The sequence below is a fragment of the Strix uralensis genome, chromosome 1, assembly GCF_047716275.1.
Source record: "Strix uralensis isolate ZFMK-TIS-50842 chromosome 1, bStrUra1, whole genome shotgun sequence".
Taxonomy (NCBI): domain Eukaryota; kingdom Metazoa; phylum Chordata; class Aves; order Strigiformes; family Strigidae; genus Strix; species Strix uralensis.
Genome location: NC_133972.1, coordinates 60,480,685 through 60,500,617, shown reverse-complemented (window position 1 = coordinate 60,500,617; position 19,933 = coordinate 60,480,685). Strand labels below are relative to the sequence as shown.

At 39.1% G+C, this 19,933-nt stretch overlaps 1 protein-coding gene across 2 annotated transcripts in view; it reads right to left on the bottom strand.

The window, feature by feature from the left end:
• VIPR2 (vasoactive intestinal peptide receptor 2) overlaps positions 1-19,729 on the bottom strand; it is a 62,704-nt gene extending 42,975 nt beyond the window's left edge. For both annotated transcript variants that reach the window (XM_074868386.1, XM_074868395.1), the window contains exons 1-3: positions 19,440-19,729; positions 16,303-16,405; positions 2,453-2,560 (exon numbers count right to left, since the gene is read on the bottom strand). In XM_074868386.1, coding sequence (XP_074724487.1) covers positions 2,453-2,560; positions 16,303-16,405; positions 19,440-19,493 — 265 coding nt within the window. In that variant the 5' untranslated portion in view covers positions 19,494-19,729. The remainder of the gene's footprint in view (positions 1-2,452; positions 2,561-16,302; positions 16,406-19,439) is intronic.
• Positions 19,730-19,933: the final 204 nt, after the last annotated feature.

Below are 19,933 nucleotides of genomic sequence, written 5' to 3'. Positions count from 1 at the left end.
TTTCTGCCATTTGGCATAGACACGGCATTTTTTAAAGAAAATGTAACTTATTTATACACTCTGAAGAGTCTTCACTTTAAAAGTACATCAAGATTCTCTGACGAGGCAGAGCACAGGAATGTGTTAAAAGAACCACAAATTACGTCAAAGCCAGTTTTGCAAGAAAAAGACTATGTACTCAAGATGCTGAAATATTTTCTACTAAAAATACTGTAAGGTCTTCTAACTTAAAGACAGTTAGGCAATGTTCTATGGAAGACATTGTTTATTTCTATACTATTGTTCCATGCAATTAAATATTTCAGATGTCAATCTCATTTAAAACCTATAACTTGACACATATATTTGAATAAAAAATGCATTTTTTTATTCAATAAATAACTTTCTGATACTCATATACCAAATAAAAAAATAACTCTCTGATACTTACATCATCATGTACAATACAAAAAAAAGCATTATAGGATAATATGATTGCTTTCCAGTAAAAATTAATTTAATATGAAGTTACTAATATTCAATAGAGAATTAATTATGTGGTATGTTTTAACTATAACCGTGACAATCACAGAAGAAATTAAGAGCCAGTCCTCCAAAAGTTGTGAAGATGAGAAGACAATTACTTTTTTAAATTCACAATTTAAATTAAGAAATCCTTTAAAGAATTGATGGTATTTAAAAGCCTACTTGTGATCTGGAATGCTTCCATAAAAAATAAGGTAGTCTAGATCATCTTGTAGTAGAATTTTAATTCCTCTTAAATCCTGAAAAAACTAAAACATACATCTCACAAATCTGGCTAAATAGTTAATTTTCTTGTTTAAAGATATTTTAATAATTTCCTGCCATAAGAATCAAGTGAATTTCGTATGTGTGGTGTATGAATTAAATAAATTATATATTCCTGACCATAATTGAATTATAAAGGTGCTGAGATAGTTAGATCTTAATTGAATCAACCATGCAAGATGTTTGCTGTCTTCCTTCTCTGAAGTTATAGAAAGACAAGATTTTAAAAAATTGTCTTAACAGGTACCTCTAACAAACCATCCTGTTAGTTCCACAAGGAAGTAAACACGTAACTGTGAAAAAAGCTATATACGGGAAAATTAAGCAAACTATAAATAGGAAGTGATCTTTCAGTCTTAATGACAACATGCCCAAGTGAGATACAGTTGTAATGTAATGTGAAGGTTTCAGACATAAATATTTATTACAGTTGTTTTATAGGAAAATTAAAATGTTATTGTAATATAAGATACTAACAGTTGTTAAATATGAAACATCTAAACTCCAGAGACAGTGTGCATGCTCTAGCTTCTGGCAAATAGAAGCAGTGTGATTTAATTCACATTTTCAATTTTTGATATTTATTAGTTCCCTCTGTCTCATGACAACACCTTAATATCTTTGAGTCATTTGAATACTGTTATAGATTTTACAACATTTAGTGATTACACATACCTTCTCTTTTATAAACTGTTTAGACTATCATGATAAACTAACCAAGATTCACCAGCTCCAAGAATGAAAACCTTTGTTCATCTGTAGATTGTTTTAGTTATCTATTTTTTTAGTGGAACGAGACTTAATCAACAGTTTTGAGAATAAAGGTATTTTAGTCATACCCCATGTTAGCCTCTATGTTAAAAGTAATATTGTTACAAAGCTCTCTACAGAGACCTCAAAAGCTGAATTAAATCACTGTGATAAGTTTTGCATCTTTCACCAGCTCTTCATGATAAAGGTTCCTCACCTGCGCAACATGGATAAGACTTTTCCTGCTGTGTTTTGAGATACCTATGTGAAATGCTGTGTGTGCATTGTCTATTTTTAAAGCCCCACTTGCAAGCCAAAGTGCAAAGTCAAACCACAGTATAATGTATTGACAAGATGGTACAGAGGATGGTAGACTTAAAACAGCTAAACATTTCATGAGCAATCTGAGACACTGAGGCTCTTTTCATGTTCCATTAAAAAACAGAATAAAAGGTTTCATAATAACAACCTTAAATAGCAATAGTGATAACTTTTAGGTATTAAATGTGAATGTTGGCTCATTATTCTCATGCAGGCAAGGCAGAGCTCCCCTCCTAAGCACAGAAGGAGTTACCTGCATGTGACCTGCAACTGTTAAAGACATCAGTCAGGCTCAGCTGCCTTAATAATTAACACTAATAGGTAAAAAAGAGCAAGCAATGTCTTCAGCCATGGTAAATGTCACTATATCAGAATATATATTTAGTATCTATCTCAAAGAACACCACATGGAACACAAAGACAATTATTTCATCTTTACATGATATATCATGAACAGTTCCGTTAAGAACCTATTATTTTAACTCTTTAAAAAGAAAATAAAAACTTTAAACTGCAAATAAACCATTTTTAGCACATTATGTTATAAAATACCAAAGAGAAGCCAGCAAAAATACACCTTAAAATGAAATACCTGGTTTGCCAGAAAAAAGACTAAATACTTTTGGACAAGGGACAGTGACAGTCTCTCCAATCCTCGCAGGACGCCAACAGGTGATGTTATCCCAAATTCCAACACATCCTGAAACAAAACAGCAGTAATATATTTGAAAGCTCAGTCTGGTCTGAATCACCCTACTGTATTTACCTTATAAAGACTTGGTGGAAGCTTTGGATGGCTAGTTCAAGAAAGATTAGCCTTTTTCAAGAAAGTTGCAAACATGGTAATTTCTATGAAAATGTTAAGGGAATCATAAGAGTCTACTGATTAATCAGTTTATTTTTAGGTCAGTTAACATATTGTTTGTAAAGTGTCTCATTAAAAGTATGTCATTTTGATGGGATCATGCTAAGAAAAGAAATGTTAAAAAGTAACTTCTGAGTATTTATACGGATTATTAACATTTCAAAAATTTTGAGGATCTCTTAAACACAGTTAAAATGAACTTTTTAATCTGCAGTAATAGGCAGTTTGAACATCACAAAGAAATATTTAAGTAGTTCATCGGACTCAGCAGCACAAATACGACAGGAGCGCATCATGACTGGAGAATTTTTGGGACAATGGGCATGGACTTATAAAATCATCTCTCCTAAACTAAATAACAGGGATTTGAACAAAGAATGCTTGTGCATATTGATTTCAGGAAGGGGAGGTCATAAAATTTTATAGGCATGTTTTATTGTAGTACTAGTAACAACTTGTTACTAGTAGATAGTAAATACTTGCTACAGTTTTGCCCATGCTGATACCCAAATAAATGTGGCTCAAAAGCAGTATCTTGTGAATGAGCGTAAATCTTCCTATAGCCCACTACGGGCTCTTGGATCAATCATGCTCCCCTTGTTTAAAGGTGTCTACTTATAATGCTTGCCTTCTAAGCTAAGTGAAGAGTTATGAAGGTTTCTGAATATGAGCCTTATGAAGAATTATTATGACAAAGAAGTAAGGAAATGTTACTCATATTATCTCAGTTTGAGTTATCTCAGAAAAAAATCATGTGTAAAATTCTGGGAATTTATGTCTTCAAATAAGGCAATTGACAATTCACAATTTAAATTTGCAATTAATGCTAAAGAGAGAAATGAAAATTTTATCCTACCAATATTATCTCCATAAGTTTATTAGAAAGTATAAGGGACAGTTTGCTCCTCTCAGTAGAAAACATGAAACTTGGATTAGAAATTGCTTACATCCATGTATAACACTGTTCTTTAGCATACTTATAGTATTAGCAATTCACTACTCATTTGCTCTGTGCTAGTGAGGTCATGCCCCAAATCAAGCCACCTGAGTTAAATGAAGCTGGAAAACGAATATTTAAAAGTTCTATATTTGTATTAAACCATATTAGTGCAATTATTAAACTTGGGCAGTTTGTGTTGACTTAAAGTGTCTAGCATCCTACTTTCAAAGTTTAACTTACTTTCAAAGTATATGTAAACTAGGGAACACAAGAATGTGGCAGCTGGATTTGCCCCTAGGGGTATGTCCTAGTTGCAGCATGAAAGAGAGCCAGTGGCATAGCATTCCCATGGGACTTGCTTTCCTTTGAAGACATCTAAGTGTGATAGTTGGGAGGGAGCCTCTGTGCTGTACCAAGAATAGGGTTTGGAGATGAAAAAAGATGAGAGGTTTGGGGAGGAGTGGCTGGAGACCTGCGAGTCAGAGAGGGACCTAGGGGTGTTGACTGATAGCTGGCTGAACATGAGTCAGCAGTGCGCCCAGGTGGCCAAGAAGGCCAATGGTATCCTGGCTTGCATCAGAAATAGCGTGGCCAGCAGGGACAGGGAAGTGATCTTACCCCTGTACTCGGCACTGGTGAGGCCGCACCTCGATTACTGTGTTCAGTTTTGGGCCCCTCACTACAAAAAGGACATTGAATGGGTTGAGCGTGTCCAAAGGGCAATGAAGCTGGTGAAGGGTCTGGAGCACATGTCGTACGAGGAGCGGCTGAGGGAACTGGGGGTGTTTCGTCTGGAGAAGAGGAGGCTGAAGGGAGACCTAATCGCCCTCTACAACTACCTGAAAGGAGGTTGCAGAGAGCTGGGGATGAGTCTCTTTAACCAAGTAACAAGTGATAGGACAAGAGGGAATGGCCTCAAGTTGTGCCAGGGAAGGTTTAGACTGGATATTAGGAAGTATTTCTTTACAGAACGGGTTGTTAGGCGTTGGAATGGGCTGCCCAGGGAGGTGGTGGAGTCCCCATCCCTGGAGGTGTTTAAGAGTCGGGTCAACATAGCGCTGAGGGATATGGTGTAGTTGAGAACTGTCAGTGTTAGGTTAATGGTTGGACTAGATGATCTTCAAAGTCTTTTCCAACCCAGATGATTCTGTGATTCTGAGAGAAGGATTATGGGGTAAAGTTTGCATTTGGTCACCAATTCAATAGAGTCCCCTCTATACAGTTTCCCAAGGAAATGATACTCTCCAGAGGAGTCACTTGTTCATGGGGACTGGCTCTTTCTTCACTCCTCTTAGGATTATACAGCTCTAAATGCAGCATCTGTTCTGCATTCAGAAAGATGATGTCAAAAATAAGGGATTACTAATGGGAACACTTCACAAAGTTTATCTGTGTGGATAGATAATATGTAATGTCATATCCTCCACTGCCTTGTACGCTGTATCAACCTCCAAAAAGGTATACAAGAAATGTATTAAACATTCATTACCTCACACACCCACCCTCTTTACAATACCTTTTCCAGTCAAGCATCAAAAATCTCCAAAAATGGAGATATCACAACCTCTCTGGGCAACCTGCACAAACACAGTCTCCTCCACAAAGAATTTTTCTATGTATCTATTTAGTATTTCCCTTGCTGCAGGTTGCCTCCGTTGCTTCCCGTTGTGTTTCTTGGGGGTTTTCTTCTGTTCACATCTGAGAAGAGTCTGACTCCATCTTCTCTATAAGCCCATTAGGTAGTTAAAAACAGCAATCAGATCACTCTTCTCCAAGCTAAACAAACTGTGACTCCTAGACCAGTGTATCTGATTCCTTGTAGCCTTACTTGAGGGTAAGGGAGACTTACTCAGGACTAGGAACTGTAAGAGTGAAATTCATTTTAGCTGTATTCCACAGTTGGCTGAGAAGTTCCTGTTCCCATTGACAATGCACTCTTTTCAGGTTTCTGGTCCCTACCTCTTGAATGAATGTTTTTAGCAACTGACTCAGAGTGTAATACTCTCTAGACTCCATAAACACTTCTGTTTTCCCCGATGATCATGCAGAGTTTGTCCTTCCTAGTGTTTCTGCTCCTACAGCCAGTTCATACATTTCTTTAAGAATTAACTCATGAGTTTTATCTATGCTCCATTATATCTGTCTACCTTGTACTCCCTTCTAGCACTTGTGGCATTTCTGTTAGCATGAGTAACAGTATCTCTGAGATGATGTTGACTTGGTCATCTGTATATAATTTAAGAGGTTTACATCTGAGAAAGTCATCTTCATACCCTTTGAAGTCAATGGAACTTAAACATGCTTAGGTGCTTCCTGAGTTGCAATACTGGATCAAAATCAAGTCCAACTCTCTATGATGCATCACCAGGGCTTATGCAAAGTAAAAGAATGTTTACCTCAGACAATTCAGGTCATGCTTCCTTCCCAATTATTTTAAGCCAGAAACAACATCAACAACATGACATACAAGTAATCAGAAAGACAAAGAAACTATTTTCTTCATCTGCCAGCACTCAGAACTACAGTCACAAAATGAAACTCTTTTGGCTTTAATGGATGTACTGACTGAGCCAGCATAAACAACCCCTAGAGTACACAAGAATAATTAGCATCTTGTGCGACTTCAGACCTTTTTAGTTCATCCTCATTTCCACTAACAAGTGAGAGCTGACATGAGTCATGAAAGTGTTCATGCACACCCATAAATGCTGATGACTTTCACAAATTTTCCCTTTTGTTCAATATACTCTCTGTAAGATTGTGGATTTGCTACAGTAACTTGCAAACAGTTCAGAGGCCTTTATAAATTTTTGTTACACTGCTGTATGGACTGGGCTAAGGTTTTGATAAAAAGGCAGCTGAATAACATGGACTTGAGAGCTCCATTAGTATATTTTCCACAAAAAAACCCACAAAACTTTTATTCAAGCTTCAATTACATGAAATATTATACAGAAAAAATGAGGTGCAAATCCTATTCCCACCAAAAGTAACACAATTTGTATCAAATCTTGAAACAAGCTTGCAGGAAGGAAATCAGTAAACAAGTTTTTGACATTCAAAACATTTAAAGTCACTAGTGTTTTCTGGGGAATGTATTTTTTTACCTCAGTTTTTCTTCAGTATTTTAAGACTTCACAGGCATCTACGGCACAGGATAGAATGATAATTTTTCAGACTCCTTAAATCAAATAGATGAAATAACACAAAAGATGTATTTCCTGCATCTAGACTGCATTCAAATGCATCAACAATTATGAAAGTGAAACTTGAGTGGTTGTCATCAGAATTCCAAGAAGAACATTAAGCCTCAATTTATGTATATTTACAGGCTTATTTATTATGGTACAGGAAATCTGAGAAAACTGCTGAAATGTCCTGGAGGCATTTATAATCACTGAATGAGTACAGTGTGCTTCTGTAAACTGGTCTAGGTTTGAATGCTGAAATGATGGTATTACTGGTGCACTGCTAGAGGCTGCTAGAAGTACAATTGTTAAACAATATGCATTTTTCTGGGCTTTCAAATCACACCTTTCCTCATTTTCCTCTCCTCCTATTACTACAGATTTTTGCCAATATTGCCGTCATATATCTTTTTCTTCTCTTAGCAAAACATACCCCACTGCAGAGGCGGGATACAATTAACAAGTCCATTCTTAGTCCACTTGCATCTCTTTGTCTCTTCCATCCCCCAAACATATCTCTATTGTAAAGCACGAGCTTAACTGTGTACAATTGAAACTAGCAATTAATTTCCCACTGATCTTGGAAATTCAAGATGTGGCACAACTGGAGACCTTGGTGAGTTTCACAGGTCTTCCAAGTAGATATTGCTCTTTACCCACCATAGTATCCTTTTACAACAAAAACATATGCAATATTGTCAGAGGGTGACACGAGAATTCTTCACTTCATCCTAAAACACATGGAAATAGGCCAGATTAATTGCTGCCAACAACTGCCTGTTTCTCCCCAGTGACTACAGAGAAGCCTACAGTACTATAAATACCTACACTGTTGGAAAATGAAGAGGTAATAAATACTATGTTAAATGTGACTCTTTCTGCATATAGAAATCTAACTTGATCAAGCTTGATATTCTCCTCTCTACTCACTTACTCTCTACTACTCTCTGTCCAGCCATTAATTCATTCGGTGTCATGATTTCTGGACTGTCATCCATCACTGCTGCATTGCATAAAATCATTATGTACACTCTTATTCTCTGCAAGTTTTACTCATCTCCCACATATATACGCCTGTTTCCTGCTGTCTCCAAAGGATATTAATCAAGTAAGATACAAAACATTTTTATTTTTACCTTTAAATAAGGTTTTAAGTTTTAGTTCTAGTAACGATTTTACCCATAATTCTATAGAAAATATTTCAAATTTAAATAAAACTTAAATCGCTCCAATGTTTATTTCATATGTCTGCACTTTTATTTATAGATTTTTTAAAATATTCTAAGTATGCAAAATTATTTTGATGTATATTTTTATCTTTTTATGTTCATTAATGGATTTAGTCTCTATGTTTGCATTCTGCTTCAATAAATTCTCAAGCCTTGACTGTTTTTGTCCTTTCACTCTACTATGTACACTTATAAAACCAGTCCAGGTCTTGATTGGTCTTAGCTCCTCAACTTTTTCTGCACATCTCTACTACTATACTCTTTACTTTCTTCTTTACCTATTAATGAAGCTAGCAAAGGCAAGAAAAAAAGGTTCTTCATCCCTGTTTCTGTGGTGTCTAGAAGAACACTCCTGCACCCTACATATAACAATCTCTTTTCAATCTCTTCATTTGCATCATGTATTTCTCTGGTGTGTCATTCACAGCATATCCAAAAAAACAATCAGTCTTCCCAGAAAACCTCTGATCAATGATTCACTCAAAAGTGTGGCCATGGTATCACTCCTCTACTGCTCTTCCCTCTGGTTCCTCCAGATAATATTGCAGATGCTATTCTTAGCTAGTTTCGATGAGATCACTTACTTCATTTGAATGTTTGGTCTTTAATACTTGTGATGCATTTGCAGATACTTCATAATGAAAGGAAATGTGGCAGACTATAAACTACATTTTGTTTCTCATTTTTTTGAGCTTATGTAAGTATTGTCACCACATTCACCAACCTGCTATCAAAGATCCAGTCTCTGAGCAACAAGTTTGCTTACCTGGATGTGCTTCTTCATCTATAAAAATGTGTAACACATTGGTTTATACTGGAAAGTTTTGTTTACATATACATTTTATCCACATATTAACCACTAGGTGGCACTTTGTATTTGGATTTTTAAAATTTCCAATTCAAAGGGAGGTTTAGCATTTTTTAAACTGTCTAGGCGTGCATGATACATGAAACAAAGAGAGAGTGCTTTGAAAACCAGCCAGAAAGTTGTCAGCTAGTCTAGGGTTTATTTTTCAAACAGGGAAACGTTTTGATTTTTGTACTTTACTTGACAAAGCAGAAGCAATCTCACCTCTTATGGGCAATGTTCTCTAGACTGTAGGTCTGAATGCCACAGCATGTAATTTAGACTGCATGAGAATTTATGAACATATACAGACCGAAATTCTTTCCGCATTTTCACACAAGTAATAAGAAAGAAAGTAAAAGGAGGCACTAGAGAAATAGCAAGCTAGTAAACTAGAAGCAAAGCAAACACACAGCAGAACTGCTTAAAGTGGTAACAGGAATAAGACTAGCAAAAATACCGTTGCTCCAAGCTACTTTGCTAAAGCTATATGCCACCTACTTTCGTCAGGGTCCTGAGTGCATTAATAGGCCTTAATGGCCCTGACCAGCCTCACGCCTCTGCTCAGGGTCCCATCTAAGCTCAGGTTTGGGCCTTCAGCGATGTTGTAGGTGCACCTGAGCTCAGCTTCGTCACAGCAGTGCCTGTGCCTGCCTCTGCCTGGGCCCTGACCCACCACTACAGCCCTGCCCGGCCACCCCAGGGCTGTGTCCAACCCTGGTGTTCCCTGCACCAGGCCGGATCCTGACCCCCACCTGCAGGCCAATGTCCTCGGCTGTCCCTACCCCAGGGAGATGCCCGATGCCTGGGGCTGGTCCTGCCCTCTGGCTGCCTTAGCTGGGGGTGGGAAGGACTCTGCCTGCCCAGGGGCCCCCAAACCCCCTCCGCAAGGAGCTGCCAGCCTGCAATCATGTGAAACTGGAAACACTGGCTGCAAAACGCTCAAGCAGCAGCTCCAATATGCCTATGTTGAATGAAAGCACTGTTGTGAAACTGAAGTGTACACAAGCTCTGATTATTTAGAAACGTGGAGGAAATGCGAAGGTAAATGTTTTTAACTACTAGTCAACAAAAACTACTCATACACGTCAAGTAGAATTTTGGAAGTCTACAGTATACATCAGATTTAGCTAGTTAAACAGAATGACGAAACCAAATGAGTTTACCTCATATTCACATAAAATCTTAGAAGTTTATAGGTTTTCACAAGCTAGCGCTATTACCAGGAATGGCAAAAATACTGTTACTGAGATTTCTAGGGGATTACTGGCTTTTCACTAAATGAAACATTTCAGAAGAAATGTCTTATTTCCCTTCTGAAGAACAGTTTCTCATTAAGGAATCAAAAATCTATAAGAAAATGTTATATTTTAATGTAATTTACATAGTTTTAGGGCTCTATATGGAAACATGGAAGTTGCCAGCTAAAAACTTTGAAAAAAACCCTCTGAAAAAGAAAATGCATTTCCATCCGATTTTTCCGCCAAGTAAATCCTGCTTTCCAATTACTCAAAATGTTATTTGGAGACAAGAGCATTTATTTTTGTATGACTGGACAGCACTCTCATCTTACTATAAGAACACCATTTTCTATTATACTGCAAAGATATTAATGGATGTAGAGTCAAAGCTGCAAGAGGTACCTTCATCTTCGTGTTGCCCCAATTTAGATATGCTGTACATTCTTCAAAAAATATTATTAAATATCAATCTACTGTTCATATAAACCACACCACAAAATATTAAAAGTCTCTGTATATTGGGACCATATATTTCTGTTATTTTGGATTATGTCTAACCCATGTGCTATTTGTTGTATTTGCTGGAGGTTTTTAGTGGTTTGGTATACAAGATTATTGCTTGTGGTATTTAAACTTTGGATGTCATGGAGAGTAGACTGCCATGGCCACAGATGTCTCAAGTGCTCAAGTGCTCAAGATGTCTCAAGGACTCAAGTGCAAAACTATGCAGGGCAGTATTTCTTTCAGAATCTTCTGAAAAACACAGTAAGTTCACTTATGGCTGTGCACTTTCCTTTTTCAGAGCTCCAAATGCCATTTATTAATGCCTACTGCTGAATTTCTATTTACGTTTTGCAGGGGGGTAGAAATTTCAGACCTTCAGAATTGTACAATGTATCTGTGGCCACATGATGCCTCTCTTCTTTCCAAAAAAGTTTGTTACTGTCACTCTTAGTAACCTTTATTATGTGAGATTTTTGAATGAGGCTGATCAGGACATTTTCTTGGTCTTTGCAGTTTATTTCCTGTTGGTTATTTTTCAGTAGGCAACTCCTTTCATTCAACATCCTTTCTCACCTATCGCCCAGTCTTCTCAAAAGACAAACCAGCTCTGCCTCTCTTTTGCCCTCAAATAAATAAGAACAGCTTCCACAAAGCCCAGACACTGTCAACACCATAGGGATGATCAGTTTTATACGGTGTCATTAATGATGATACTTCAATGAATGGAAGCCAAGATAGACATTCAAAGTAGCCCCTTCAGCTCCCCTCATAAAAAAATGCGTGAACCAAAAAGTAGCCACATCTGTACTACAGCTAGAAAAGCAGCAGCACAGAGATTCAAGAAAGCTAAAGTTGTCTTGTCAAGAACTACTGGTGCTGCATCAAAGGAAGTTCCATGATCCTACTACCTCATTTAATTCTACCTTTAATTCTTAGATAACTCTAAGCAACATTGCAGTCTGAACTACCAACTCCTACAGAGAAAATAACTGCAAAACCAAACAAAAACTGACGGAAGACCTTGATGAGATTGGAAGGATTAAGAAAGCGGGAATTTTGAGGACATTCCTTTTCATCTAGGAAAAAAAGGCCTCATCTGGCTTTGTATAAGGCTCTTATGTATTGATGTGGAGGAGAGAGTGATTGTCAGGTTGTCTTAGTTAGAGTCAGTCCTTTAGCACAATACAGAGATACATGTGTGTGTGTGTATGTGGATTAGAATGCAAAATAAACACCTTTCTTACTGGAAAAATAACCTTAACAGCAGAGGTTAGTTGGATAAACTAACTTTTGGACAACTTGCCATGGGTCCAACACTTTAATATTCATCCCACCGTTCTGAAGAGCTTCCAGAAAAATGTGCTCTGTTTCACCCACAAGATCATGAGCTCAGTGCTGGAATCACTGAGTGAAATTCTACTGGCAGTGTAATTCAGGAGATTGGATTATATAGCAACATTGGTCCCTCTTGCTTTACATTTATGAATAAGTAAGAGTATAATTTTGGTAGTCCTGTCTGTTTTAATTTCCCATTACTAGCTGCATTATGAAGACTCTCTTTGAGAAGTTTATTAAATTCTTTTCAAAGCCATTTCTCTTTCTGTCTACATCCCTTCCTCAAAGTTAAGATGTCATATCTAAAATTAAAAATGTTGTCTGGCATATGGGTCTCTCAAAAACACATTTTGGAAAGCAAGAGCCGAAAAGACTCATTTAACTGTGCAGCCACTCAGTCCAAAATGAATAAAAAAACCACTAGACTTCATTTTCTGATAACGAAATCTTTTTAGAACTTTTTGTTGTAGAACCCTGTTATAAGGTCTACTGACTGAGTTTTAACATTTTTGACCATAAGATTTCACTTTTCATTTAAAGGTAAACAGAAACAAGTCAATTACTTTATAAGGAAAAATTCTAAATACTGAATAAAGACAGAAACATGCAGTGGGCCAATTTTTATGTATTTTCAATCACTTTTATTGGGAGCTTTCTATTTTTTGTAAGAAGACAAGCCATCGGTAATACGTAAAAAATAAATTAGTTGTTTTCCATGTGGACCTCAAAATTCATAGCTATTACGAGCTATTCAGAATGCAATTCAACTGCCCTCCAAAATTAAGTGCGCAAAAAAAATCCTCTCCTAGGCTTCCAGCTAAGGTGCATCCATACCTCAGGTGTCAAATTTTATGAGGAAAGAAGAAAACAAATGCACAAAGAAGCTAGTGCAGTCTTCATAAAATAAACAACTAGATTTGCTGGAGAGCACTACAGAGAGGAAGGCACTGCCACAGATCTTTGGAGATTGACTTTCTTCCCTAAATGGAGTGCAATGCTCTCCACTAACAGAAGAGTAGTGCCAATGCCTGAAAATCCCCCAAAGGGTGCAAAGCAGGAGGTCCGAATGTCTAACAGTTTGATGTTGGCAAATGAGCAGAATTTAGACAAACTCAGTCCTGTGGTTTTAATATACCCTTAGCATCATTCAAAGGATATTTGCGTACTATTTATATAGTGTTTCCTTGCAAAACACCCTATTGCTTTATTAAGCCATGAAGTAATCAAGTCCTTCACAGAATTCGTAGTCAGTGATTTTAAGTGCACTACAAAAATTACTGAAATTCTTCAGCCCATGTTATGAGGCAGCTCAGATAAGATGACTATAACATCATTTTATTATGTAAAAAAACACCGAAACCTACAATCGCCTTTAAATCTTTCCTTTGACTCTCTCTAAACGGGAGCTGAGAAGTATTAGATAAGGTGCCGTGCATGCCAGCCAAATTCTAGAGCACATTACTTAGGGGTGTTAAGGCTTCCCAGGTGCCCAAGAAGTTAATGAAAAAATTCCCACTGATTTTGATAATGGAGGCCCAAGCCTCCAGTGGAAAATCTCAGTGAACCTTTATTTCCAAATTCTATACAGGACCTTCACTAGATTTCATTATAGCTTTTGTAAGGCAGGTAGCACATACTAAAGTTAGAAAAGTGTCCATCTTTCCCATTCAGGAAAAAGTGAAATAGGATTTGTGAATTTATTGTAATGAATTATGTTTTAAATGTACTACAAGTTTTAGGTGTGGAGCTAGGACTTGGACTAGTTCCAGTTTGCCAATTTTCATTAGTAATTCCTCTTTATCAACAGTCAGAGTATCACTGTGACATTCTGCAAGTCTCTGTTCAAAATACTCCTTGCATCTTTGTATGAGTACAGAGAGCTTATTAGGAAAATAAGGGCACATAGAGAAATGGGTATTTTTGGAAATGCAAATGCATATATTTAACGTAGGCTCTTCTGAACAGGTTCTTGGTAAAGGTATATGTAACACGAAGCATAGGATGAATTCTCCTGTAACATTAAACATGCAGTTTTTAAGGGTTCATTACCACAGGGGCTTTATTCTAGCCTCCTACAAAATAGAATATTCCCTTAGTTTCAGCCAGGAATTCAATTAAATCTATAAATCCTTCCACTGCTGTTTTATCACGACCTGCAGTGTTGAATCAACACCATCAGACATACTGTGTCTTTCCAAGACATGAAGTTCTTCCATAGCAGTTTGCCTTCAGCAGGCACCCCTCTTCCAGTGAAAAGAGGCTGTGAAGAAAATATCAACAGAAAACTTCTTTCTTCCCCTAGGGAACCCGAGATAACACTGGTGTGCAGCACAAGGATACCCTTGGAGCAGCCCAGCATCTGGATCACAAAAGTGGATCTTGAAGAAAGCTTGACTTTCAAAGACGTATAATAGCTAATAGTGAATTTATTACTTCAAGATTCAATTCATTAAGCTGGGCTAGTAATTATTTTTCCATCTGGCTTCACACTAGTATTATCTATGTAACAGCCGCCTCTCTTCACCACTCATAAATAAAAAAATCTAAATGTAGATGAATTATTCCAGTAAGATTTCGCTTGGAGAGATATCCATGTAAATTATTCCCTGTTATTATAATTTTCCTAATTACAGTTCTGGATTAATAAAGAGGAGAAATTATAGTAAAATACAAACTGCTGATGATACTTTTAATTATTTTATTGTATACAAATTGATATTAGTGGGAGTTACACATTTAAATCAAGAAGAGAGGTGGAGAAAGCATCATGAGTTGGGACTCATGTTTATGCTCACAGAGCACTGCAGATGGCAAGTCACTGAAGTACCATAATCATCTTCAGAGTGCATTCAAAACAGAGTGAATATGAAAAAGCAAATGCACTATGTATCACCTACTTCAGCCAAAAGAAAACAACCGCACTGGAAGAGCTGTAGTATTCCAAGGAGCCCAGTCATTCTGAGATGATACATGCCTGGACTACCATATGAAAAGGCAGGACACCGATAAGACTTAGAGCTTTGCAGAACTAATTTGAAATTAAATACTTCCAGCCACTTAAAGATCATTTAACAACAGAAATATAATGATTAGTTTTGGATGTGAAATTACTTTGTAAAAATCAAAATTGTGTTTTGAATTGAAAAATGTTCAGTTGCCTTTAGATCTAAAATTTCTTTCCCTTTTATCTAAGTTTCACTGAAAGCCCATCCTTCCTTTCAGTATTTCACATTTTACCAGAGTGCTGGGCAGAAAATGTATGCAAATGAAGCACTCCAAGAAGCACTTTTGCCTTTTCACCTGTAGGTGTGTAGAGACCGCTTTCTGCTCGCAAGTTCCAGCATATGGTTTACAAAAGATAACTAATCATAAAACATTAATATCTTTGCCATTTAAAAAAATTAATAAATACACACTTCCAACTTCCCTGAAGAGCCAAAAACTTTTAACCAAGTTCTGCCCTAGCTACTTTAATGTTACAGATTTGCTTTTCATTTGTCTGGATTTATCTGTCACTTTTGTATTTTGCTTGCTGAACAAATGGCTTTATTAGCAGCTCCAACTTGCAAGAAAAATGTCATTTTTTTCATAATCTTATGTTCTACTCACATGAAAATGTAGCAAGGATATCTAGTAAAATCTAAAATTAAAAAACAATAAACTACATCTCCTCTTCCTTCTTTCTTCTATTAAATTACAATTGGCCATATCTGTATCTATATATTTATGTTTCTATGTAGAGAGAAAATAAAAACAATAAAGTAGCAGAGAGAATTTGCTTTTTGAATGTAACACTCCTGTCCAGTTTTTCCTTTGCATGACTCTGGTACTCTGGGTGTGAATCTGATCTTCCATCTGAAACATCTTCTGCCTGAGAAGTCCAGAGATCATTCCTGTTGCTAGTACTTTACTTTATCTCAGCTGTAGCTAGAGATAAATGCTTGGATCCAAGGCTTTCAACTTTTCCTCAGACTTGTTCTTTCTGCTGGTCCTGTCATCACCAGCCTGCAGCTTCTCTGCCAGTCAGAAAATACTAGCAGCAACAGCTTAAAACACGAGAATGCATTTGCTCCCATCTAGTGTCCCACCCAGTGCATGTCTAGCACCTGGCACACCTCTCACAACATGCTTACTTGCAGCTGTACCTTTAATGCAAAATCTGCACAAATTCTAAAATGCATAAAATTATAAGCACAGTACAGACAGATACAGCAACTGCAACACCAAAGATGGTAAATGGAGAAAATCTTGAATACTCCAGCTGTCTCTACATTACAGCTTATCTTTTCTTACCTTTGTAGTCCACTGGCTTTGCATTCTTTAGAAGTTCTATGCACCTTGTTTCCTCCTTGTGAATCTCCAGATGAAATCTGCATTCTGGATGGACACCATTCACCTGTGTCAAATTAACAAACAGGCCAGGGTCTTGAAACACGAATTAAGATTCTTTATGAAGGATGCAACTACTAATAATGAAAGCCACAACTTTAACTGGCACTGGTTTTGCCCAGGTATGTGCTAGGCATTTTACAGACCCAGTCATTGCCCATTTTAGCTTTTCACACATTGACTTTTCAAAACAAAATGTCAAAATAATCTACTAGAGCATTCACTGGCTCCTTCCTGCAGCATTTCAAGGCCAATTGTCATTTACAAGAAAATATTTAACTTTCTAGTGCATTCACCAATATTGTTTCATGAGTCTTTTACTCCAGAAAAAAATGAGTTAAACTGAAGCAGGAAGGTAAACACATTTGCTTTTTTTTGGTTTTGTGGTAAGTTAGAAAACTGAAAGTTTAATACAAATCACAGGACCTGAAAACTGATCAAACTGCATTTTCTTTGACATGGTAAATTTTGCTTTTCTTCCCTTTTCCACCATGTATATTTTATCTCCTGAAGGTCACAGAGCACAATTATTTGATTCAAGCAAGTGCTACACAGGAAGAAAACCCCACTCCTTTAAAAATGAAAGCACTATTGCCTTTACTTGTTTATAGCCCTGCCCCAAGTTCCTTTGCTTTCAGAAAGGGTTATTTACGTCCACGTGAAGAGGCAGGGATGTAGCAGTATTGGGGAGAGAAAGAAGACACCAGGAAGTTGTACTGAAGTCAGCTGGATTCACAGAGGCAGAGAGTATAATAGAAAAACATGCGGAGTCCGTAAGAGACTGCACGGGAGAAATGACTGTAGTAGGTGACAAATGGGAAAGCAGGAAACATCACTGAAGCTGAAGGGACAGTGTGATTAGCTCAAATCAAATAGTATCATAATGAAATAAAATGTGAATATGCAGTACTCCAGACATCCTTACACTTGCAGTTACCAAGAAAAGGGTGGTCTCTCCAAGTTTCTCTCTCCTTTCTCTCTCTTACTTTTTTTAGGAGACATTTAATAACAGGATCTGGTTCCGAATCATGAGAGCATTTTTTTTAAATGGCAATACTTAATTAATTAAGCTGTGATCATGGACCCAGAGTCCAGAGTTAGGACTGAGAACCTGGTTATTCTGCAGTCTCCTTGTGGGCAAGCCACTTGTGCAGCTTTTAAAAATACAGCGTAATAGCCATCAGCATAACAGCAGGAGCTGTCATGAAAACTCACAAAAATCTTTCCCTTCTCCAAATGTCTCATTTCACCACCTACAACATCAGAGCCTTACTTCCTTTTTCCCATCTTTTCTCTACATTGACTATTGAAATTATGTTTTCAGGGCAGATTTTTTTTTTCTTTTTAAAGTGAATTTGTACAGATCCTTGACATAAATTAGGATTTCTAGCACTTATAATAGAATTATTCATATCAGCCTTATACTGAAAATATTTGTGTTTTGTTATGTATTATCTACTTTCCAGATAGCTCCCATGGAAAATAAAGCCCCGTGTATACATGATGGTTTTAACTGTATTTTCCTTTCGCACAACAGATTTTGAATCTTTTTTTTTTTTTTTTACAATTGCAAAAATTCAGTAACTGAGAGCAGATCTCCTACTCATCAGAAAGTAATATAATTACTGGATTTTGGAAAGGTAGGTTCCAGTAAATAAAAATGTTAACTAAATGAGGGATAAATCAAAGCTGCCACTGCAATTAAGAAACCTGCCAAATAAATGACACCTCTCTTTCGTACTTCCAAAACAACTACAAGTTTGCCAGTACCAGTGATCTAATTTTACTTACTTTGAGAACACAAATTTGTTAGCACCCAAAGGTAGCACAACATTACTCTGCAAACCTGGGATGCATGCCAAACTGCAATAGACTTTGTTCTAATGCATACACCTGTTTCACTCAGATGTACTTCACCAAGCTAAAAAGATTTAGGGTTCAAGACTATGTGGCACTGACCACATCCTGAAACACATCAAGAACCCCAAAATGGATTTTGAGGGCACTCACCACCTTGCAGGGCTGGTGCTCATCCACCTGTCCCTCTGCTTTACCAAGGGCAGGTTATCCTTTGTAACCACTGAGTACAGAACCGTGTGCGGTGTGTTGCACATTGTAATGGTACAGTTAGCTGGAAATCCAGCTGAGGAGTCTCTGTGTGGTTTTAGCGATGTAACAGTTTTTAAGGTGTCCAGAACAGCAGTTTGACTGGAAAAACATTTCTTCTAACTAGCAGCTTACATTTACCTTCAGCACGGTTTCCCGACTTTTGGTGGAAATCATCCATTATTTTAAATTTACAGTTACAAAAAGTGGAAAGATTTAGAGGGCAGATTTATTTTTTTATTTTTGTAAACCATGTTTCCAGCAACGCTATAGACTTTTACAAACAACTGAAGACACGCTTAAAAATATAACGATGTAAAAAGCAGACGCCCTAAGTTTGAGGACCTCAAAATTCTCAGTGCTTTGTACGTTGTTATGCGGCTGCATCTATTAAAGAGAAACTCATCGTGCAGGGTTTTTTCCCCGTATTACGGTTACCAGCGACCCTCCACACCGTAGCAGGGCAGTGCTCTGTGAAAACTCTTCGCAAACTACCGGTGGCCACCGGCAGCCGGTGAGAGCAGCGGGGAACAAGCGCTTCGGCGAAGAACGGCCCGACGCCGGGGACGGCGCGGCCCGGCCCGGGGAGCCTGTCCCGGGGAGCCCGCCCGGGGACCCTGGCCCGGGGGTGCCTCTCCGCTCCGCCCGGGGACACCCGGTAAGCGCCAGAGGCGGGAGTAGCTGGTCTCCCGAAGTGAGGGCGGCAGCGCCGCCGAAGTCTCCGCACCTGCTGCGGCTGCGGCGGAGCCCCCCGCGCCGGAGAACGGCGGCAGCTGGGAGGGAACCGCCAGCCGGGGGGTGTCCGCGCAGGCACCTCCGCGCCGGGGGCGGCGGGAAGAGCCGTAGCGGTCGCCCCGCCCGCGGTCCTGAGGGGCCAGTCTCACCCTTCTGCCGGCGGCGCGGCCGGGGCCGGGGGTGAGCGCGGGGTGACTTACCCGCCCCAGGCTCCAGCAGCAGAGGGAGAGGAGGAGGATCGGCAGGTTCCTCATGCCCGCCAAGTGCCGGGGCCGGCGGGCTCCGCTGCCCGGCGCCGCTCCGCGGGCCCCTTGCGAAGGCGGCGAGCAGGAGCCGGGTCCCACCGCAGCACCATAGGGCCCGGGGCCGCCGCCGGGGTGCCGAGCCGAGCCCCGAGCCCCGCGGGCGGCCGCCGCCCTGCGGCTGTGGGCGCCGCCGCACCTGCCCCCCGCCCGCCGCTCCGGCGGCCTCAGCTCCCGGCCCCACTGAGCCCGTGCCCGCCGCCGCCTCCCTGCGCTCAGCTCCTCCTCTAGAGCCCGGCTCCCTTCCCTCCCGCTGCTCCTCAGCCCCTCTCCTCGGCTTCCTTTTCTCCTCCTCCCTCTCCCTGCCGCGGTTGCTCCCCCCCGTAAGAGGGGCGAGTCGTTCCCCTCAGCCGGGCCGCCCCCCGCCCATCCCGGCGCCCCGCCGGTGCTCC